The 19,147-nt window shown below is 52.1% G+C and overlaps 9 protein-coding genes across 9 annotated transcripts; 5 read left to right on the plus strand and 4 right to left on the minus strand.

Moving 5' to 3' along the window:
• Positions 1 to 239: 239 nt before the first annotated feature.
• On the plus strand, positions 240 to 560 carry PV07_12567 (uncharacterized protein; the record flags this gene model as incomplete). The annotated part of the gene is made up of 1 exon (XM_016400103.1): positions 240 to 560. A coding segment is annotated over one exon (321 nt), but the record flags the coding sequence as incomplete, so codon positions are not given.
• A 432-nt stretch (positions 561 to 992) lies between these two features.
• On the minus strand, positions 993 to 2,428 carry PV07_12568 (uncharacterized protein). The gene has a single exon (XM_016400104.1). The coding sequence runs from the start codon at positions 2,313 to 2,315 to the stop codon at positions 1,278 to 1,280; it is 1,038 nt and encodes a 345-aa protein (XP_016242244.1). The 5' UTR covers positions 2,316 to 2,428; the 3' UTR covers positions 993 to 1,277.
• Positions 2,429 to 2,572: 144 nt separating this feature from the next.
• On the plus strand, positions 2,573 to 4,208 carry PV07_12569 (uncharacterized protein). The gene is made up of 2 exons (XM_016400105.1): positions 2,573 to 2,839; positions 2,888 to 4,208. The coding sequence occupies exons 1-2, from the start codon at positions 2,628 to 2,630 to the stop codon at positions 3,312 to 3,314; spliced, it is 639 nt and encodes a 212-aa protein (XP_016242245.1). The 5' UTR covers positions 2,573 to 2,627; the 3' UTR covers positions 3,315 to 4,208.
• Positions 4,209 to 4,851: 643 nt separating this feature from the next.
• PV07_12570 (uncharacterized protein) lies at positions 4,852 to 6,162 on the minus strand. The gene has a single exon (XM_016400106.1). It carries the CDS (start codon positions 6,151 to 6,153, stop codon positions 5,185 to 5,187), a length of 969 nt encoding a protein of 322 aa, XP_016242246.1. The 5' UTR covers positions 6,154 to 6,162; the 3' UTR covers positions 4,852 to 5,184.
• Positions 6,163 to 8,503: 2,341 nt separating this feature from the next.
• On the plus strand, positions 8,504 to 9,073 carry PV07_12571 (uncharacterized protein; the record flags this gene model as incomplete). The annotated part of the gene is made up of 3 exons (XM_016400107.1): positions 8,504 to 8,560; positions 8,637 to 8,817; positions 8,874 to 9,073. The coding sequence occupies 3 exons, from the start codon at positions 8,504 to 8,506 to the stop codon at positions 9,071 to 9,073; spliced, it is 438 nt and encodes a 145-aa protein (XP_016242247.1).
• A 1,715-nt stretch (positions 9,074 to 10,788) lies between these two features.
• PV07_12572 (uncharacterized protein) lies at positions 10,789 to 12,898 on the minus strand. Its single transcript, XM_016400108.1, has one exon. The coding sequence runs from the start codon at positions 12,508 to 12,510 to the stop codon at positions 10,813 to 10,815; it is 1,698 nt and encodes a 565-aa protein (XP_016242248.1). The 5' UTR covers positions 12,511 to 12,898; the 3' UTR covers positions 10,789 to 10,812.
• Positions 12,899 to 16,197: 3,299 nt separating this feature from the next.
• PV07_12573 (uncharacterized protein) lies at positions 16,198 to 16,947 on the plus strand (the record flags this gene model as incomplete). Its single annotated transcript, XM_016400109.1, has 2 exons — positions 16,198 to 16,333; positions 16,409 to 16,947. 2 exons carry the CDS (start codon positions 16,198 to 16,200, stop codon positions 16,945 to 16,947), a joined length of 675 nt encoding a protein of 224 aa, XP_016242249.1.
• An 87-nt stretch (positions 16,948 to 17,034) lies between these two features.
• Positions 17,035 to 17,841, plus strand: PV07_12574 (uncharacterized protein; the record flags this gene model as incomplete). The annotated part of the gene is made up of 1 exon (XM_016400110.1): positions 17,035 to 17,841. The coding sequence occupies one exon, from the start codon at positions 17,035 to 17,037 to the stop codon at positions 17,839 to 17,841; it is 807 nt and encodes a 268-aa protein (XP_016242250.1).
• A 578-nt stretch (positions 17,842 to 18,419) lies between these two features.
• PV07_12575 (uncharacterized protein) lies at positions 18,420 to 19,050 on the minus strand (the record flags this gene model as incomplete). The annotated part of the gene is made up of 1 exon (XM_016400111.1): positions 18,420 to 19,050. A coding segment is annotated over one exon (622 nt), but the record flags the coding sequence as incomplete, so codon positions are not given.
• Between the last annotated feature and the right edge of the window lie 97 nt (positions 19,051 to 19,147).

The following is a 19,147-nucleotide window of genomic DNA, read 5'->3' on the forward strand; positions in this document are numbered from 1 at the left end:
TACGCTAATACTTAGAAATCTAACTATATATACTCGTAAAATATATCTTAACCCTAATGATACTCGAAAAAACGATCGAATTTTACGGTGGGTACCAAGAGATATTCGACTTTAAATTTCCTTGGTACCTATCGTATAAAAAATCTTGGTATCCTTCGATGGGTACCATTGAGCACATTAGTAGAGCTGACTCAAGACAGAATCTTCAAGGTTCCCATACTAATGAAAAGAATACACAGCTTAACTACGACTTGTATCTTCGGCATTACGGAGTCAGCATTTATCGAAGCCCTGTACGACATAGCTTCGCCCAGCTCCAAAATTTACTACTGGAGATCGATCGGGAAAATGGGTGGCACAATTACTACACCAGCCATCAGGACGTTATCGTTCGTAGTGCTACAGGCCTATCATTCTTTCAGAAAATAGTGGAACAACAGACACAACTCTTGCAGCATTCTAATTGGGCTTTTTACTTCTTCCACTATGATTGGCTTGCTCAGGTAAATGTCGATGTATCCGAAGATATTGGCCCATGGGATGTTCTCATACCTTACTAAGACTGCGACTACTACGCGCTTACAAGAATCAACGGATATTCTATTATTGACTACTTTGCCGGCTATTTCTACGACGTATCGTCATGTCTACCTCGACCTACCGCTACATTATTCTTCCCCCCTAACTCTTCGCAATATTCTCAAGTTCAGCAGACCTTAGCAGACATGGCACTCTCAAAGAGTAGGGATCGAGCGGTTAAATATACCTGGCAGGGACGCCAGTTAGCTGGGATCTCAGATGATTTCGGTGTGAGGTTCGACGAGCTGGTGAAAGCTGGACGCCGTTGCTACAAGATCAAATGGGGGACGACAAAGTGTGATCCGACAGCACAACGTCCCTGGTTTTTCTTTCTTCCTTGGTGATGAACTGAAGCATTGCCTCTCAGCTCGATAGCCGGACTGCTGTGGATGGCTGGACTGCCGTCCGTTGTTGCTTATTGGCGTTGGGGCTAGCGACTGAGCTCTACCATAGTAACCTGCGTCCACGAAGGAGGTTGGGCTTCTGGAAGCGGAGTGTACAGCTTGGGAAGGCGCTGCTTGGAGCTGGAGCTGGAGCTGGAGCTGGAGCTTGGGAAGGTGCTGCATCCTGTGACCGTGCCGAAGCTAGTCTAGAGAGATCTTGGTACAGTACAATACTGGCACTGAAGGCCTCCGCACACGGCTTGGACCGAGTTCCTACACGCTCGATTGCGTTTTCCCTGAGGTGATTCTCGCCACTTATAAATCGGTGTATAACTTGTACTTCTTGCACACCCAGAATTCTTCGGTCTTGCTAACTTCATCCTTCTCCCTCTTCCATAAGCTGGCCTGAATGTTCAAAAGCCCTCTGTCCGTATGCACAAGTCGGGCCCCCTTCTCCTTGGAACTGGGTTGAGATTTCACATATCTGAGGTCCTTGAATGGCGGCCTTGCGGCTGGTTTCTGAGCGGTGTTTGGCAAAGATTGAGACGATTTGGTTGTGCTGGACATCAGAGCCCGTTGTGATCCTGTCACTAACTCCCGGGGGCTGCTCGCTGAGGTCGGAGTCGCGCTAGATATCAGAGCGGGTTGTGTTCCTGGCGCTGACACCTGGGGGAAAATTGGATTAGACACGTAGCTCGTCGCCGAGGTCGGAGTCGCGCTGTATATCAGATCCCGTTGTATTCCTGGTGCTGACTCCTGGGGGGTGCTCGTTGAAACCGGCTTTAGTTTTGATTGTGTTTCCGACGTGGTAGACTTATGAAAAATCCTAAGGCACAACTTGTCTTCAAGAAAGAAATAAGCTCCCTCTTCAGGTGTTGCATAGACGAAGGCGGTGCCGTGACAATCGTCGCGAGGCTCGCCGATCAATTTGATGTCGTATGCCTGCATTGCGATATCAACTCCGAACTGCTTAAGGCATTTCTCGATGAAAGCTTTCTTGTCTGGCAGAGGACTCTTGCCCTCTATCCTTGCGTACACCAAAACAGTTTTCGTACCAGCCTCAAAAACGTGCTTCTTTTGATTATATTTCTCGGCAAGCTCCCTCATCTTTTTAACTAGATTCTTGTCTCCCGCCGCAGGGTCCTTGTCATGCGGACCTGGGTGTGGGGGGATATGTGCGCCCACTGAGGCAAGCGGACAAAGCACCCAGACAGCGAAGCAAGAGTTTAAAGCTTCTGTCCCTTGATACCATTTGTCGTCTTCGCCGAAGACTAGCGCTTGAACTTCATCCATTCTGATGATGGAGGTTGTGGGGCTGTCTCTGATATTTTTCCAGATAGGATGCGCCATCATTACTGGGGTACAATGAAACACAGAATTAAAAATCGGAAGCTCGCAGCTAAGGCTTTTATAGCCCCATATTGTAATCTCGAGAGGGAGACTAAGGAGGACAGCAGCGGTACATAAAAGTAACGGAAGGTAATGAAACGTGAAGAATGGAAAGGAGAACGTCGTGCGGGGTATTAATCAATTAGTGCGGGGTAAAGAATGGTCGACTAGGCAACGTCGATGTTTTGTGAAAGCCCTTTTGACCACAAACCGCAGCTTCTGTACTTTTTATGCGTCCTCGAATATATAGGAGCAGAGTCTCGGAAGAGCGATACGATGAACGAGGATATGTTCGAGCGAATGAAGATCGCCGTTCAGACCGACCAGCTCCTTGACGTCGTGGATCTCCTTCGGGAGGGCGCCAAACCAACGATGACCGATTTCGTCCAGGCCATAAAGAACAAATCCTTTCCGATCCTCGAACTCTTTCTGAACGACGGCTTCGATATTAATCAACAGATCAAGGATGACTATCCTCCTCCGTTATCGTAAGTCTATGCATTCTCGGCTTCTACGCGAGATACTAAGTGGTATAGCTATGCGCTGTGCGATATGGAGACCACGAAGTGGATGATCGACCATGGGGCCCTTCCCAATGCGCGCTGCAAATTTGATATGACCCCGCTGTCGATTGCCGCGGCTTTTGCGACGCAGGAGGTCATTCAATATCTGTTCGATGCTGGTGCTTCTGTCAAGTTTGGTCAGCCTCTTCACTATGCCGTGCAGCGTAGACGTTCAAAAGAGATCCTTGAACTTATCATCCAAAAGGGCGCCTCAGTCAATGCCGTGATGTTCCAAGATGACCCTGTTTCATTTTTACACTTTGAATGCCTTGGACTCGGCACTCCACTACATGAAGCTGCGCGTTCAAAGAACAAGGATCTAATCAAGTTCTTACTGGAGAAGGGTGCCGATCCAACTATCAAAGATACAAGAGGAAGGCTTCCGGAAGTGTCCATGTGAATATGCATAACCAGGTCATTGTTGCAACATTGGGAGATTTGGTATCCGCAAGACGCATCGTCTTTGGCGCCCGCTCCACTCCATGGCTTGGGCAGATGTCGGACACTTCGCTTCAATATCTTTCCCAACCCTAGGGTCAAGGGAAAGCGGGAGCAAGGCACGAGGGTTCGCAGGACATTCGGAGTGGTCCAAATTCCGAAATTCGATGGAGCTAAAATTTTGACTGTTGAAAGCAGGATAACGTCCACGAGGCCAAGGACTAAGTGGAAGGGCCCTCATTTGGCAACTGTGCTGGATGGATGGTTCCCTTGTCACATTATGAAGGCTTTTTGAAGAGGCCCGGGAGCCAATTGTGGATCACGGGAGACGGTGAGCCAGTTCTCGGCCAATCGGGCAGGGAAGCCAATTCTGGAGCAGCGAGCCCAAGTCTGGAGCGACTGAGCCAATTTTGGGGAAGAGAGCTGGTGAGCGAACCTTGGGGCCGCGGAAGCGAGGCGCAAAAGCTATGGAGTTCTATGCGGTTCAGTGTTATATATACAGCCACTTTTGTCCATTCTTTGGTGCAAATATACCCCAGCAGCTGTTCGTAGTGGGGGATAAATGCATTGGTCTTCGGCCCTGTGCGGCAGGAAGAAGACATGCATGAGTCAAAAGCACACCAATCAACGGGAGAAGGCTCTAGCGGCCAGCCATTGGATAAGTGGTGAGCAAGTTGTCGGGACAGCGAGTTCGTCTCCTCTTTCCTCTATGTTGGCCAATCGGAACAGGCGAATCAGATTAACGAGTCAGCTCCTTCTGGAGATTCATCGAAGGCTGTAGGATTATTATAGGTGGGAAAAGCGATCACGGTGTCGTGCCCAAAGCGAATCAAAGCCTCCTTTGGCCCTGATTCGGCAAAAAATGAAAAAGTGACGCGTAAAGAATCACATCGATCCAATTACTCGGAAATCTAGTAAGAAAGTGGGGCAGCTCGACAGAAGAGACGGCAAAAGAGCTCGAGGCAAACCGCTAGCTGCCGTTGTTGGCACAACGTCAGGGCCTTGTGTCGTGTCTAGACTTCGTTTCCGCATCATTTAAGGACTGGGATCCGGGCAGGATGTCGAAAAGGGTCTGCCCCTGATTGGTCAATAAGAACGGGAATCTGGAGCGGGGCGTGGCGCCTTGGATTGGACTTTGGATTGGACTTTAATCGGAGCCAATGTGGGTTCCTTTGGGCATGGACCGAAGCAAGGCAGATTAGATGTCAAATGGTGATTGCGATTAAGCTGTCGGAAAGTGTACACAGAATATTGTGTACCGCTCTTTTGGCGCTCGGGAGCTTCTCTTGACCTCCTCCCTGCATTCTTGGCCACTTCGCCAGGTACCGCTCTCCTACGGAAGAGGGAAAATGATGTTTACACTCCCCGGCACCGCTGACGATATTTTCCCACGGAAGCGGAATTACATCCCCCCGAATCCAGCAGGAGAATTGTAGGGGTTTCGTGCCAAGATATCATGTGTTTCGACATCGCCGCTCACGCCTTGCGTCGCGGCCAAAACGCTAGCTGCGCTGAATTCCGAGCAGCTGGGGCCAGTATTAATGTCCTTTTAAACCACCGTAACTATCCTATGTTGAGTGGGCACTCCCTTTTGATTCTTTCTGGCAGGGCTGAAAACATCACAGTGTCAGATCACTTCAAACTTCGGCCAAAACCCTGAGCGCCTCCAAGGAAGGCTCAGATGGCAGCCTAGCCAGTGCGTTCTCCAGCGAACGAGATCCTCACTCCAGGCAGACGAAAACACTGATGTATCCGCATATCAAGCGGCATCCCATATTGCTTCTGTACATACCGGCTCCAATACCTTCTCCTTGTTGGGGGCCTTTAGCAATCTACTCCTTGCCCAATTTGTCAATAAACTCTCTGACCCGGTTTCCGCAGCCCTCATCTGGTAGGGTGCTATGGTTGCCCTTGATAATATAGAGACTCTTTTTGCTGTTCAAGTGCTCCTGCACCTCCGGGTCAAGCTCGCCGACCAAATCCTCACCATCAGCAACGATGACCAAGGATTGATGGTCTTTGATTTTATTAAAATCGAAACTGCTTTCCCCAAATGGGAGTCGCTCTAGCACCCGTTTGATGGCCCAACGTAAAAACTTTGGGCCAGTCACTTTCTTTCGACCCAGATAAGGCGTATATAGACAAACAGCCCAAGTCTCCTCATGCTTCGTTGCAAGTAATGTGCCGATCGACCTCCCAAAGGCAACGGGCTTGTGGTCTTTGAATGTCTTGGGCAATTTGTTCATTGCATTTGGATCGAGAGGTTCTGCCTCCAGTCTTCCATTATTGTTTCGTACTGTGCGAGGCTCAAATTGAGTCCAATCGATCTCATTCTGGCCGATGATACGCTCTTGAATAGCGGCTGGTATGGCTTCTAGGTGTTTTTCGAACGTTCCCGCTTCGGATGTCGACCAGGGCGGAGAGCGATCCTCGTCGATGGTGCCATATCCCGGAAGATTGACTATAAACTTAGGAACATCCCCAAGCATAGACCAAAATTCGTTATATAGAGCGCCGACGGCTCTCAAATGTCCGTGGTAACACACGCAAACAATTTTGTGGTGTGAAGATTTGGGAGGTAGGTAATAGATCTTGACGGAAGAAGACCCTATTTCAAGTTTCAATAAAATTGGGTCTGGACGATCTGGATCTGCATCAAGGTCCCAATATTGGGGTCTGTTCTCGTAGCCACCCAGGCGGGGCCTGGCATTGAAAGATGCTGGTAGAAACAATTTTTCCGGCGGATAGAAGCCGTAAGCTGCGGCTAACAGGAGGAAGATTTGCACAAAGAGGGTGATCATGTCTTCGGGTGGTATTGTAGAAAAATAACTAGGTATGCACCACGGGGAATGGATGCAAATTTATATTGAGGCTGGAGCGAGGGTGGGCAGGGTTGGTGGCGAAGGGACGATTCAGCCCAGCATAGCCTCCACGTGGGACCAATAATTCTGGGGTTCGCCCTCTGATTGCGCCAACACTTCGTACCGCCAGCCGGTGCCACCCCGAATTATCTGGCGATAAGACTGAAAAAGAAAAAGTGGTGCGGCATGAAACCCCCGAGCCCCCTTCGCTTTAGGGTTGCTAAGCCCTCGATCTAGCCGGTTGCGAGGCATCCAGCGAGGCATCCAGCGAGGCATTCAGCGAGGCATCCAGCGAGGCAGACAGACACACATCAAAGGTAGGCGCGGACGACAGTGTGAAGGCCACACCCGACTAGACTTAGGATCGAAATGATAATATCTGGCCGTGAGACTCAGGACAACTGTTTTGAAGCAGCAAAGCAGCAATAGATGTCCAACCAGCGGTCATCCTTCAACCTGGACTATGGAACCTATTCAATACCGATGGTACGCGGCTCGAGCCCCTGAAAGCCCCTGGGGGCGCCCACCCAATAAGACTTGTAATGAACGTGGAACAAATGCAAGGCGCACTGCCAAAGAGTTTCCAGATTGACGATATCTGGTCCATCTTTGTACTAAACTCAGTTGAAAATGAGACCTATGTCTATCCGGCCTCGAAGGCGTGTCGCTCTCCAGACGACAGCCCGATCGGGCTTCCCTTACGATACTCTGGCCGAACGCCCCTCCGAAACTCCCCTCGCTGACACCCCTCTTGTCCACCAAAGGCGATAATAGGAATTCGGAGGTCTCGAGATCAGAATCTACACAACGCGGCGGTTATGAACATAATCTCTTAGAGGTCTACAAGCTATTGAGGAGGGGACAACGGCGGTTGTACGCGATGAGCTTGATCCATGAGGAAAGCGCGGCTCAAGATTTCTAGTCTTCTAGCCCGACTTAGCCTAGACCACCAACCTCCTCACCGAGCCCATACCGACTATCAGAGCATTTGACGGCAACGTGTGCCACCACACCCTCAGACTCGGGAACATTGTCGTCCTAGATTCAACCTTTACTTGTGACCTCTGAAGCCTCCTCTGCTCCGATGGCCCGTTTCTCGGTCTGGCATGTCTGTTTTTTTTTCCTCGCTCTGCATATCGTCGAGCAACTCGAGGGCGTGTGGCGCCTATACGCGTGGCGTTGATGCACAGCTCCAGCTCCTTCTGCGCATCCGTCAGCTGCTCCTCGGCTCCATAATCATTGATCCTCTCCGCCGCCTGGAGCAAGCGTCCCTGACGCTCCTTCTCGGACATGGGGGCTGCGTCGACGACGTCTGCGTCGACGGGAGGGACAGGCGCATCCTCCGTGCTATCCAAAGATGGGCACATTGATTCCCAGGGGAACAGAGCCTGGCCCGACTTCGTGGCCACATCGTTAAGCCTGGACAGCATCGCCGCAAGATTGCCTAGCCGCTCCAGGTCCAGCTGCGCCTCCTTCTGTCAACCCGTCGAGCTATTGCCCCGTACGCAAGCGCGCAATCGGCTGTAACCCAGCCCGGTGGAGACGGTCCAGCTGCAAACCCATGAATGTTGATTGATGCAGAGCGAGGATTCTAGGGACGGCGCTGTGAGCTCTCGCTATGGACGAGGTCGGCCATGCCGACCAAGAGGTTCCCCTGGCCTCGGAGCCCTTGCAGTGTGGACTCGAGCTCTTTATTTGGACTTGCCCACGTCAATGAGCGTGTGTAAGGCCGAGGCTTTCTTGTTGCCCACCGGACCGCGAAGCATGTTTCCCAGAGTTCTCCATTAATAACAGCGCACATCATGATAAAGAGCCATCAGAAGATCCAGTTCGATCGCTCCAGAGAGCCCGGCCAGCGATAGACGGTCCATGGCGGCGTCCATCAGGCATATTTGACGTCGCAAGAGCGTCCCCAGAGCATCCACGACGGTCGACCGGATATATTCGATTCGGGCTTTGACAACCCCGTTGACGTCGACGTTCTTAGCGTACAGCCCCATTCTCACATGCGAACCATTGGACCCACCCGTTTCCAGGGTCGAAGGGTGCGCCCCTTTAGCGTCTGTACTGTCGTATGATCAAACGGTGCGCCTCTTCAAAGTCTGTGCTTTTGTAGGGTCGAAATGTGCGCCCCATTAGTGTCTATATTGTTGGTATGGATGAAAGAAGTATAAAGACTTAGAGAGGGGAGGAGGGGGACAACATACATCGCAGGCTCCACTGCCCATCCAGCCCGAACCCTCAGTTGTCTGATTCCTCTTCTATCTTTGTTGTCGATAAAATCTCAGCAATGGCGCGTAAGTCCAAAAAGAGACTTCAAAATAAACGGAGGACACCGAAGCGCGCGGTACTGTCATCATCCCGCCCCAGGAGGTAGTAGCCAGTAGCTACGACGCATCATCAAGCTGACTGTCCCGACGCAGGCACTCCAGAGTGTCTTCGACTGCCTGAAGTGCGAACACCCGGAGGCTGTGTCGGTGTCGGTTCGTAAAAAAGAAGGCTTGGGCTCTCTCAGCTGCACGTACTGCAAGGCGCGGTATTCATGTCGAGTCTGCTATATCTCCAAACCCATAGACGTGTATTACGAGTGGATGGACAAACTTGGTACGTGCAGGCTTGGCCGCAGGGCTTGCGTGGCCGCAGCGTGCTAACAAATGCAGATGCTGACAAGACTTCGGGCTCGACGAGCACCACCACCGCCGCCACCACCACGGCGGCCACGACGCAGGTTATTCGAAGCACGAAGGCCAAGCAGAAGCCCCAGGGTCGCTCGTTGGCTTCTGGATCTTTGGATAGGAAAGAGGGGAAAGAGGACCTGTCGTCCAATGGAGATGGCGAGTCTTGTGTTGACACTATGTAGCCTAACGTAACGCGAGAGAGGCGACAATCGGCATTTTATTCCATTTCAGGGGCGCTGTTTGACGTGTGGCAAGGCAGAAGTCAGGTAGAGCTGAGAAGTGCAAGGCAGCTAGGCTGTGGAAGCAGGAAGTGCGAGAGGCAGGAGAGAAGGAAGGAGATGCTAGCAAGATGTCGATACGAATATAACTCAGCACATGGCGAAGTGACTACCCCTGGTGGTCGGCTGTACCTATTATTCATGCGAAGTCCGAGACCGAACAAGAGGGATAAAAGCTGGCGCGCCGGCAGGAAATCCCCGACTAGACTTCGGAGCGAAACGACGAATTCTGGCGTTCAGGATTTCGCCAGACTATCTTCAAAGACATCGTCCACAAGTCCAGCATTTTTCGCTTCTTCATCTCTCTCGTGTTGGTTGTGCTAGACGTCGCTGAAGTTGGCCAACCTCTTCGTCGATTTTTGGGTTCGCCCGGCATACCTTATAGTGAATTTTTGAGTCAAATTTCTCCCTGATTTTCGGAAACCTGAGGCCCCCAACTAAACCTGATTGGAGGCCCTGCCTTTGTCTTCCACTTTTGGTCCTGGTTTTGCCAGCTGCAAGGGTTGGGCACAGCTGGCTATTCCGTACTCGGTACGTCTTGGGTATATGCGTGTAAAGGTTGAGGGCAGGAGCTATCCGGACGTGGCCGTCGGAACTACCCTTGCGCTTTCTTTGAATCGCGTGCAGCAATGACTGGCAGCCTGAAATCTAGGAAAGGGGACGCAGCATGCGGTTGATTACTCCTTTGTTCTCCATCTTCTCGTCATGCTGAGAACGACGTCGGTGTCATGGTCCCCATGAAAAACGCTCAGGACGCAAGTACCATACAAGTGACCATGACAGTAGCAAATGATGCCAGATTCTTTCGTCGCCCGGAAGTAAACTACTGCGTGCCCGGAGGAATAGCTGGTGTCACGGAAGAGGATGACCAACTCATCGCCCAAACACTCTTGGAGATAATTTACTGCCACCTGGTAGTGTTCAACAATCCGACGATCCCCGTGTTGAAAAGACTTTGTTTCTTACGTCGAACCCTTGCTTCACAAGGTCCGGAATCTTGGCAAAGGGAATATCGCACCCAAAATCGAGAAAACTAACGGTTCGCAATCGCTGAGCCCGATGCCCGACTTCGATGGCGGCTCGTTTGAGGCTACCAGGGGGGCGCTGACAGTGCCGATATAGGGGTTGTAGATCCAATAAGGCGAACGACTCGGTGGTAACTCAGTCGAGACTGGAATGTACCCGGCGTACACTCGAAGTGGTTAGATCCCATTGCAGCAGACATTGCTGCAACCTAATGCTCCGAGCTGAGAGCCGCGCCTGTTCGCATTAGCCAAGAAAAGAGCACGACCGTCGTCTGCAGCTCCAGGGACTCAGCCCGATAGTCCCGGTGAGAGGGTGAAGGGTAGCCACATCGATAAACGTAGCCACAGGATCATTCGGGAACACCTACCCGTCTTCCGTCTCTTCCTCTTGCATTGAAAGAATTTCCATTTCCGCGACTTGGCTTTGAGCTCCCCTTGCCTGGGACGAGATTGTTAGTAGGCAAGTGTGCAGCACCTCTACAAGCCGAGACTCAGCTTTTAGCAGCAGTTCCGGGTCGCGATGGCAGATAAATAAATTCCGTGTGTTGCAGCTTTGCCCACAACCTCCACAGACGCATTAAAAGCAAGCGGCCCTGGATAGAGTCAAATGAACCGCCATCACGTCTTGGCGTTCCCCCTCCTTCGTTTCTTGCTTGGGGTGTTGTCGTCGTGCTCGGTGGCCATGGGACCTCGATCTTGATTCCGTGAGCTCGTTGACCGCTGCGAGTAGAAGCTGGTTGCTTGCAAGGCTTCCACGCCTTGGCTCAACGAGGTGCTTTCCGGGTCCTCTTGATACGCCCTCCGAGTCGCACTGAACGTGAAAGCGTCTCGCATGGACATGGAGGTGTCTTTGGCCGCCGGATCTGGTCGTGGTGTCGCCAGTCGGCTAACCCCCCTGCTCCCAGGTTTTCCGGACTGGCCGTAGCGGTAGTCGTTGAAGAAGCTTTCCCACGGTATCTGGCCCCTTTTCTCGTAGGCCTCGCTCGCCTTGACCCGCACGGATTCCGCCGCGGTCTTGAGAAGGGGCAGCAACTGTCCCTGTCCGTATCCCACCATGATCCTCTCAAATGCCTCCACGACCTTCAGGCGATCGAAGCCGTCGCCCATGAAGCTTTGATAGATCTGATGTCGGAACTGGAGCGGATACTCGGGATCAATCCGCGCTTTCGACACGGTGGTGTTCTCGGGCAGCTCCCGTGCCCAGTGGGCGCGTATTATGACGCCCTTTTCCGAGGCAGTGGCGGAGAAGACTCGGACGCGCGCAAAGAACTCTGTAGTTTGCCCGGCTTCTCTGAAAAATTCATAAATGTTATGGAGTGCCTGACTGGCATCGTTGAGAGCCTGGTGGAGAGCCGTCTCGTCGTCCGGCCAAAGCCGGGATCTTTTAGCCTCAACGAAGAAGAACCCAAAGGCGCGGGCGGCCTCATTATCGAGGTCTCGTATACCCTCGTAGCAAATGAGCCCTTGCGTGGTCGGAAGGAGGGTAGTCCAAAAGTCGGGGTCCAGAATCTCGGTCCTCCGAAACGAGACGCACAGGTCTGGCCTCGGCACCTTGGCAAAAGGGTTGCCCTCATTTTGTCGGTAGTACTTTCGTGTGGGCATCGGAGGACAACTCCACGCGGCTCCGACACTAAACATCAAAGGGGATGTTGTGGCTATTTTGTTTTTACCGGCAAAGAGAAGCCGGTGTCGGTTGATCATGGCCATCATGACCGTCCGCTGGAATATGGCTTCCTGCTGATTTTTGCAAAACCCAAGGTCTGCCAACCAGAGCCTGTCCAAGAAATCGGTAATGGGGTCTCCTTCCGAGTCTAACGTGGGCTGATATGAATTTAGATGTGCCCATTCGGGATCGTCCCATTTTGTCTCAGTGGAGAGAACATTGCGGTCGACTTCCAAGGTTTTCCTGAAATCTGGACTGTCAGATCTGATGCCTGCCATTTTTATTGCGGCTTCTGGGCCGAGGGTTGCTTGGATAGCTGTCAATGCGTCGTCACTCAACTCAGTTGTGTACCCGTTGCGCTGCAAGAAAGCTGTCTCGGCATCGGGTGGATCTCTGAGCCAAGTGGTGATTTCAGTCTCGGTGGAGCTCGGGAGGCTGAGAGTCTCTTCAGTTTCAAGATCGGCTAAAAGCAAGTCGAAATCCAATTGTTCTTGTTGTCCTGCAGAAGCTGATTCTATAGGAGAGTTCCGCTGGTCGATAGAAGGTAACGCGTTCGTGATTTGGTGAGATACTTCCGCTGCATGTCCTTCGTGTTTCCGTGTAGGTGTGTCCATCTCGTCTCCTTTTCCAAAAGCGGCAGAACGTGAAATCATCGGGTATGTCTCTGTGTTCTTTGAGTCTCCGGTCCTTGAGCCCTAGGCTTTTGGATATCCTGAATCGGTAGCCGCGGGGATCAGACGTCGCGATGGCATGTGAATCTCGCGCTATCAAATCGAAGTTGTGAGGCCTGCTGGTTCATAGCGATCTCAGACGTACATCGGCTTTTCTCTGTTTCCTAGCAGGTCTCCAGCGCTACCGGACTGCCGCAGGTGCGCTTTCCGAAGCCTATAGCGCTATTGTAGGCTCACTTGCAAGCTATCTTGCTCTGTGGGAAGTAGATTGAGGCTTTGAAGATCGATTAGGAGGTATAGAAAATATTTTCAGATGTAGGGAAGTCCAACCTCATTCTGTCACGAGAAGACATCCCCATTGTCCATTGTGTAACGGGCATGGCATCAAAAGCAGAATTTCACAAAAGTTGCTTAAAACCCAATGGATTTATTCTAGTGGCAGAGAAGTGAAACCACGCTAGTGGGGTCATGTTGACTTGGCAGGATCTGAGCAAGGTCATTGCATTGGTCTGTGTGCCCGGGTCTCTTCTCAGGCCAGGTCTGATCGTCTATATACAAAATGCTAGGGGCCAGGAACACTGAGTCCTGCCTTGCCGCAAAGGTCTTCTGGCACTAGGCACAATCAGGTAACGCCTGAAGCGCTGGTGGAACGAGATCTGTCTCAAGCGCAACAGAGGTCATTTTGTTGTCTTGGAGAATGGAGATCCCAGACAATGACAAACCGATCAAACTGGATCGGCGGCCGGCGTCTGTATTGGCCGTCCTTTTGGACCGTTTGGCATCCTGCGTGTCGTTGGTGATTACGGGCTTGCTTTTACGCGTCGGTTCATCACGCGCTCTGCCGGCGCAGACCCTTCCATGACCAGTGTTGGTAAACTCCATGGCTGTTTATTCCCGCATTTTTCATGCAATTTTTCCAAAATTACAGGAAGCCAAAGAGCTAGTTTATTCGCGTTTTCCTAGTAAACTAGTTCGTTGTTGGACCCTTCATGAGGTGGGAAAACTTGCTTGATTTCATCGCCAATAGTCCTGAGGACCTAGATATTCACCTGAGGGACGACTGCGTGGCGCCTTGTCATTGCCTGGTAGTAACGCAATCGCCAACGACTAGTGACGAACTGAGCACTCGATCAAGCCAACGGGGCATCTGAAAACATGGTCTCCATTTTAGCTGTTCAGGACCGTCATTGAGCGGACCCTGTGATCAAGGTTTACAAAATCATCCAGCAATCCCCTTTCTTGAGGGTGCTGCAGCTATACTGTAATGGGCTGGAGAGGTGACTGGGCGAGGCACTTAGAAGTGGCAGAGCTGGCCGTGGGCTTTACATTCCTTGAGCAATTGACATGCAAATAGTCGAGCACTGCTTCAGACAGAGAATAGAGTGCTAGTTGGGTCTCAAACCATCTATTCCGCCTCGTTTACCTATTCCTGCAAGCCTGCAGGGCCGTCTACCTTCTACGCAAGACCACTGGTCCATCGCTGGTGTGGTTGTTGTGTGTAGAAGGACGAGTTGCGACCAGAAAAGCGTTCTCAGTTACCGACCTGCCAGACAGGCCCCTGTGCGTTCTTGCACGTGCACGCCGAGTCCTATTCTTTCCTCGTACAATATATATATACTCGATAGGTTCCAGCATAACTAGACGACAAGACCATTGTATCGGGGATACTTCTGTGGCCAGCCCTTCGCATCGAGGGAGCGGCCACGCCCGTGGAAAATTGCATCTACACCACCGTCGATGACGAGGCTCAGGCAACGGCAGCAGGCTTAATACGACAGAGCGCAATCGTGTTACTGTGCAAATGCTTCTGTTTGCAAAGTCCCACGCGTAGGTGGGACACCCCAACAACGGCGCCCGGTCGTCATTGGCCGAGACTCAAGAAGTCTATCTTGGAGGCTCGAGGGATAGGTCGCGAGGCCCTCGAGCGACATGCATCCGGTTCTTGCTTTCGAAATCCGCGCTTAAGGGCACCCACGGACTACGCTTGAGGGACACCGTCAAGGCACATCTATGAGCCAACAGAGGACATCGGGGAGTTTGTCGATGGTGCGAGTCTCGATGACATTCCGTAGGGTCAAGAACGGCGACATCTCGCGGATTTTGGACGCTGTCAGGTGCGGCGATAAGATCTTTTCGACCTCCCGTTGATAATCAAAGGTGCCGTGTTGGGACACCCGAATTAATAGACCGTCAGGACATTCGTGATCGCTCTGACTGGCGAGTCTCCCTTGGGGGTCCAATTTAACGAGGGCGACTCTTTGCCCGGGCCTCGCATCCAGACAGCTACCCAGTCGTGGGCCAGACTCCTCCCGCCGTGTCGCCCCAGAAACAAAAACCTCAATCCGGCGGACCTCGTGTGCCAGAAAGGCCCAACATCAGTTCGCTGTCGCATTCACGCTCTCCAGTAATCCGAAGCTGACTCACTCGGGGTCACGGATCACGGCAGGCAACTTTCGTCGTCATCGGCGGTCAGAGGCTCACGGGACCTCCTCGACACGGCGACAACGGACGAGGCCCAGACCGAGGCAGGGGTAACCTCCTCCGCCAGATGCGGCCCGGGATGGGACGGCCTCTGAAGCGAACGTCCTCGCCAGCGTCATGTTCTTTCACGGGGCAGGGAGCGGCGGTCCCAGCCCGGTCGTGTGATCAAGCGATTATCCTCAAAGTCGCCTTGCACTTTGTGCCTCGATTCCCGCCAGCAAGGCGTGTTTGCCGATCTCTTTTACGTCGATATCATCATCCCGGTCGTCGACGCTTTACCGCTCCACATCCATCCTCTTCATCGTCTGCTTCATGCTCGGGATCGTCAACTGCGAAGATCTCGTGTTCACCGCCTCTATAGCCACTAATGCCCTTGGCGAGGGAATCGGAGAGCAGGAGAGGTAGGAACTGCGCGCGTCGAGAAAGGAGGATCTGGAGGTGTCAGAGGAACGGAGGAAGCTGTGATTGTCCTGAAAGATTATGCACCAAGTCGGGAGACATAGCATTGTCAATGATGGGATTCGGACGGAGCGAATCATTCCTGGATGCGGTCAATCCATCATCGCAATACTTCGTGTCTGTCGACCGGGTCAGCTCCTTGTTGAACCCTGCACTCTCAAGCCCCTCAACATTTCGGAGGCATCTTCTTCGGAAAAGCCTCGCTCGGCAATACTTTTGCTCGGGTGGAGCTGCACGATCGTCGACGCGTTCTGCTTATGACGGATCCGTGAGGAATCAATATAACGAGAGCACGAGAGCAAGAGGGCAACAGAGCCCGAGTGCATGAGAGGCCGCGGGAAAAACACGCGCCCGCTCTCGATAATGGTGGCACCGCTAGACCTAATCTGTGACTGGCAGGGATGCCAAGGACGTGTAATGACCGTCACGCTAGTCTTCGGCCGAAGGCCTTCGAACTAGCGTCGGTAGGACCCTGTAAATCACTCGAAGGTATATAGTCAGACGGTCCCCAGGACCTAGCAGAATTCACCATGTTCCTCCATTGAGTCACATTGCTGCCCGCCCGGAGTCACGTGCCACGCGCCAAATTGGGGAACCACCCGAACTGGGAAGGTGAAGCGGGATTCTCTTTTGCCATTTTTCATCGTTTTGGTCCGAGTCTATCGTCTCAGCCAAACCTATCAAGCCATACGGGAAAGCGTTGTATCAAAGAACAAAGAACGCGTTGCGATGGTGACACGCGGTTTCCACATTGTTCTCTGCGGCCGTCGATACTTCGTATATGGGTATGATGGTGATGCTTATCCCAGCGGACTAGGCCGAAATATCGTGGATGACATACCCAACGACGAACGACTTTATCAAGGTGATCACCTAATTCAGAGTTTATTTGTTGTGCCGCCCTGCACGCGGGGGCGTTGCTGACTTTCCACTTAAATAGACTGGCTTCAACGGGAACGCGAGAAAGTCAAATGCTATGTTGCAGATCTCGAAAAGACTGCTTTTACTGTGACGAAAAGCACGCTGGCGAAAGGCCGCTCCAGTGAAACACTGCAAGACACCTACGAGCCGACGTGGAGTTTGATCGACGGTCTCACATCGCTCCCCTCCTCGTTATGTGATGTGGAGAGACATGAATGGATATATCTCGTTGATCTAGACAGCGAGCTCTTCTCCATCAACAATTGGATGGTCTTCGAACTCGACGATATTCCGCGCGATCGTTGGATCCCAGCCGTTCTGCATGGAGAAGGAGAGGAGAGGGACGGCCAAAAGCGCGCTTTTGAGCTCTGCCCCGAGGCCGGATGGAGAATAGATCCACCCGATTATTTCCCCCTCAGCCAAGGACCTCAGCGAGACGAATACCGTTCCCTGTATCGACGGTACGATGTCTCAATAGTCGCACCGATTGAACATGATACCATCGGTGCGAGGACATCGTGGGGTCCATCTGTTGCGGGGGCAATCTTTCATCATTGAACAACCCCTTTTGACATCTGCTCCTGGGACTACCTTGCGGGAGCAAGCCATTCAAGTTTCGCGTTTCGTGAAGTGGCGTTTGCCATCATGTCCCTCGCGGCGGACCAGATTCGCTTCGATGGTCCGAGCCGATATCATGGCCCCTTTTCTAAGGCGCAGTCTCGGGGGTATCATACGGCCGATGACGAGCCGAGGCTGATGCCTCTATTTGGTTCCGGTTGCCACGCTGAAGGCCAGGAGCCTGGCTCTTCCCCATCTGAATCAATCTATTGGTTTGAAGGTGTTCCGATCAGTCTCGTTCCAGACACGGTCTTCGAGAACGACACCGACGCCGCCATCGCTAAAGCGGTCGAGCACGGGTTGGCCACGGGACGCTCCGATTTCCGGATGGTCCTGTTTTCCATTTGGCGTGCCGTCCTGGTTGAGATATCCACTAAGGACGCCGTCCACAAGATCCCACGGACGGGCCTCGTGAGGATTTGCGATCGCCGAGAGAACGGCGATCGTTCAGGATTTGCTGCTCTTCAGACGTTCTTCGCAACCGCGGCGGATCGCGCCCTTAGGGTTTCCACCGAAGGCGTATTTCCACCTGATATATACGGTCTAATCCTCGAGCATGCGGATTTGGAGACTCGACGTTCTTGCGCCCGGGTCTCGCGAACATTTCAGACGCTCAGTCGCAATCCATTTACCAAGTTCTCGACAACTTTCATTGGCGGAATGGACGTTTCAGCCGCTCACCTCCGAAAACTCACCGAGAAGTCCGTCGTTTCCAATTGGGAGGCAATGTACTACATCGAGGAGGGAAAGACGGCCGGTATCTGGTTTCCCATCCTGGGACAAGGGTCTCGACTGTCCATGATGACGCAGGCAGCAATCCGGCTCGTGCCATGAATCTGGTCCTCAGGTACAATCATCCGATGCAAGCCCAAAGCATTTGACCAGACCACTCAGGCAACCCCTCCTTTGGGCTTGTCCTCCCCTACGACTGTCCATCTTCCTCCGACATTTTGGTCGCTTTCTGAGGCAAACACCCACGAGGCGTCCCAGGACCGTCATATGCACCGATCCTTGGGAGGGAATTGCCAAACCATTCGTTGGAATGATGTGGTGCGATTTTTCATCCTCTGAGATCTCGATTTGTACACCACCCGCCACTGTAGTCGAACCGTTCAACCGATTATTGCAAGTCAAGGGAGAGTTAATGGAGTTCCGATGAGGAATGTCGGCCCCCCTCCCCTTCTGCGACATGCTCGTCACTGTTTTACAGCAAAATAAGCGACATTGTAGTAGTCGGCGAATCCAGATGTTTCTAGTGATCGCTACCAGTTGGAGCAACTCAACGAGACGAGTCTAGTGAGGGGGGCATCAATGCTAGAATTGACGTAGGAAGGCTTACAATTGAAATGAATTTCATATTCTCAACTGATGACTATGGCTTGCGCGTTTGAAACCTGATAGAGATTAGGGATCAAGAAGGGCTAATCGTCGTCGGGGTCCATTACCCAGCTCTCAGGATCGGACTTGGATTCACTCGCGCCAGTTGTATGATTTCGGATAGTCTCTGCGGTGTCGAGGCTGGTTGGAAAAGGCTTCGTCCGGGACGGGACTGCGGTGGTAGCATCGTTAGGGTGCATGTCGCTAGGGACCCCCGTCTTTGCTGCAGATTTCTCGAGAAGTCTCTGGAGAGACTTCTCGAGACCAGTTTGGAAATCGAGCGTGGCTGAGAGATAGGTGTGTTCGGGTTCAAGTACGCTGACCGGGTCCTTCATATCGATATCTTTCATCCTGTTGGCGAGTTCGCCGAACACCACCATCACATCGATGAGGATTGAAACTGGCTCTTTCATAGATTGGAGTTCCGCAATATCAGCTTTCATGTCGGGCCCCGAACATCTAGAGCGCTCTATATCCGTTTCCTCGGTTTTCTTTTCGATGTTGTGGTTGAGGTATTTGTCTTGCAGTGATATGCTCTCAATTGCATGGTTGTTGTCTTTGCGAAGGTTCAAAAGGTCTCCCGTCAAGTCTAGAAGTGTTGCCTTCAGGGTTGCGATATTTTGTAGAACGAGCGAACCGGAGACGCTCGACTTGAGTATTTCTGCTCGGCAGTGTTGTGAAAATAGATTTCATAAATACAGCGTCACATTCCTGACCTGTTTATTTCAGTATTATAGATGTAATCTTTCCAAAGTTCCTGGGA

This window comes from Cladophialophora immunda (assembly GCF_000835495.1).
Source record: "Cladophialophora immunda strain CBS 83496 unplaced genomic scaffold supercont1.17, whole genome shotgun sequence".
Lineage (NCBI taxonomy): Eukaryota > Fungi > Ascomycota > Eurotiomycetes > Chaetothyriales > Herpotrichiellaceae > Cladophialophora > Cladophialophora immunda.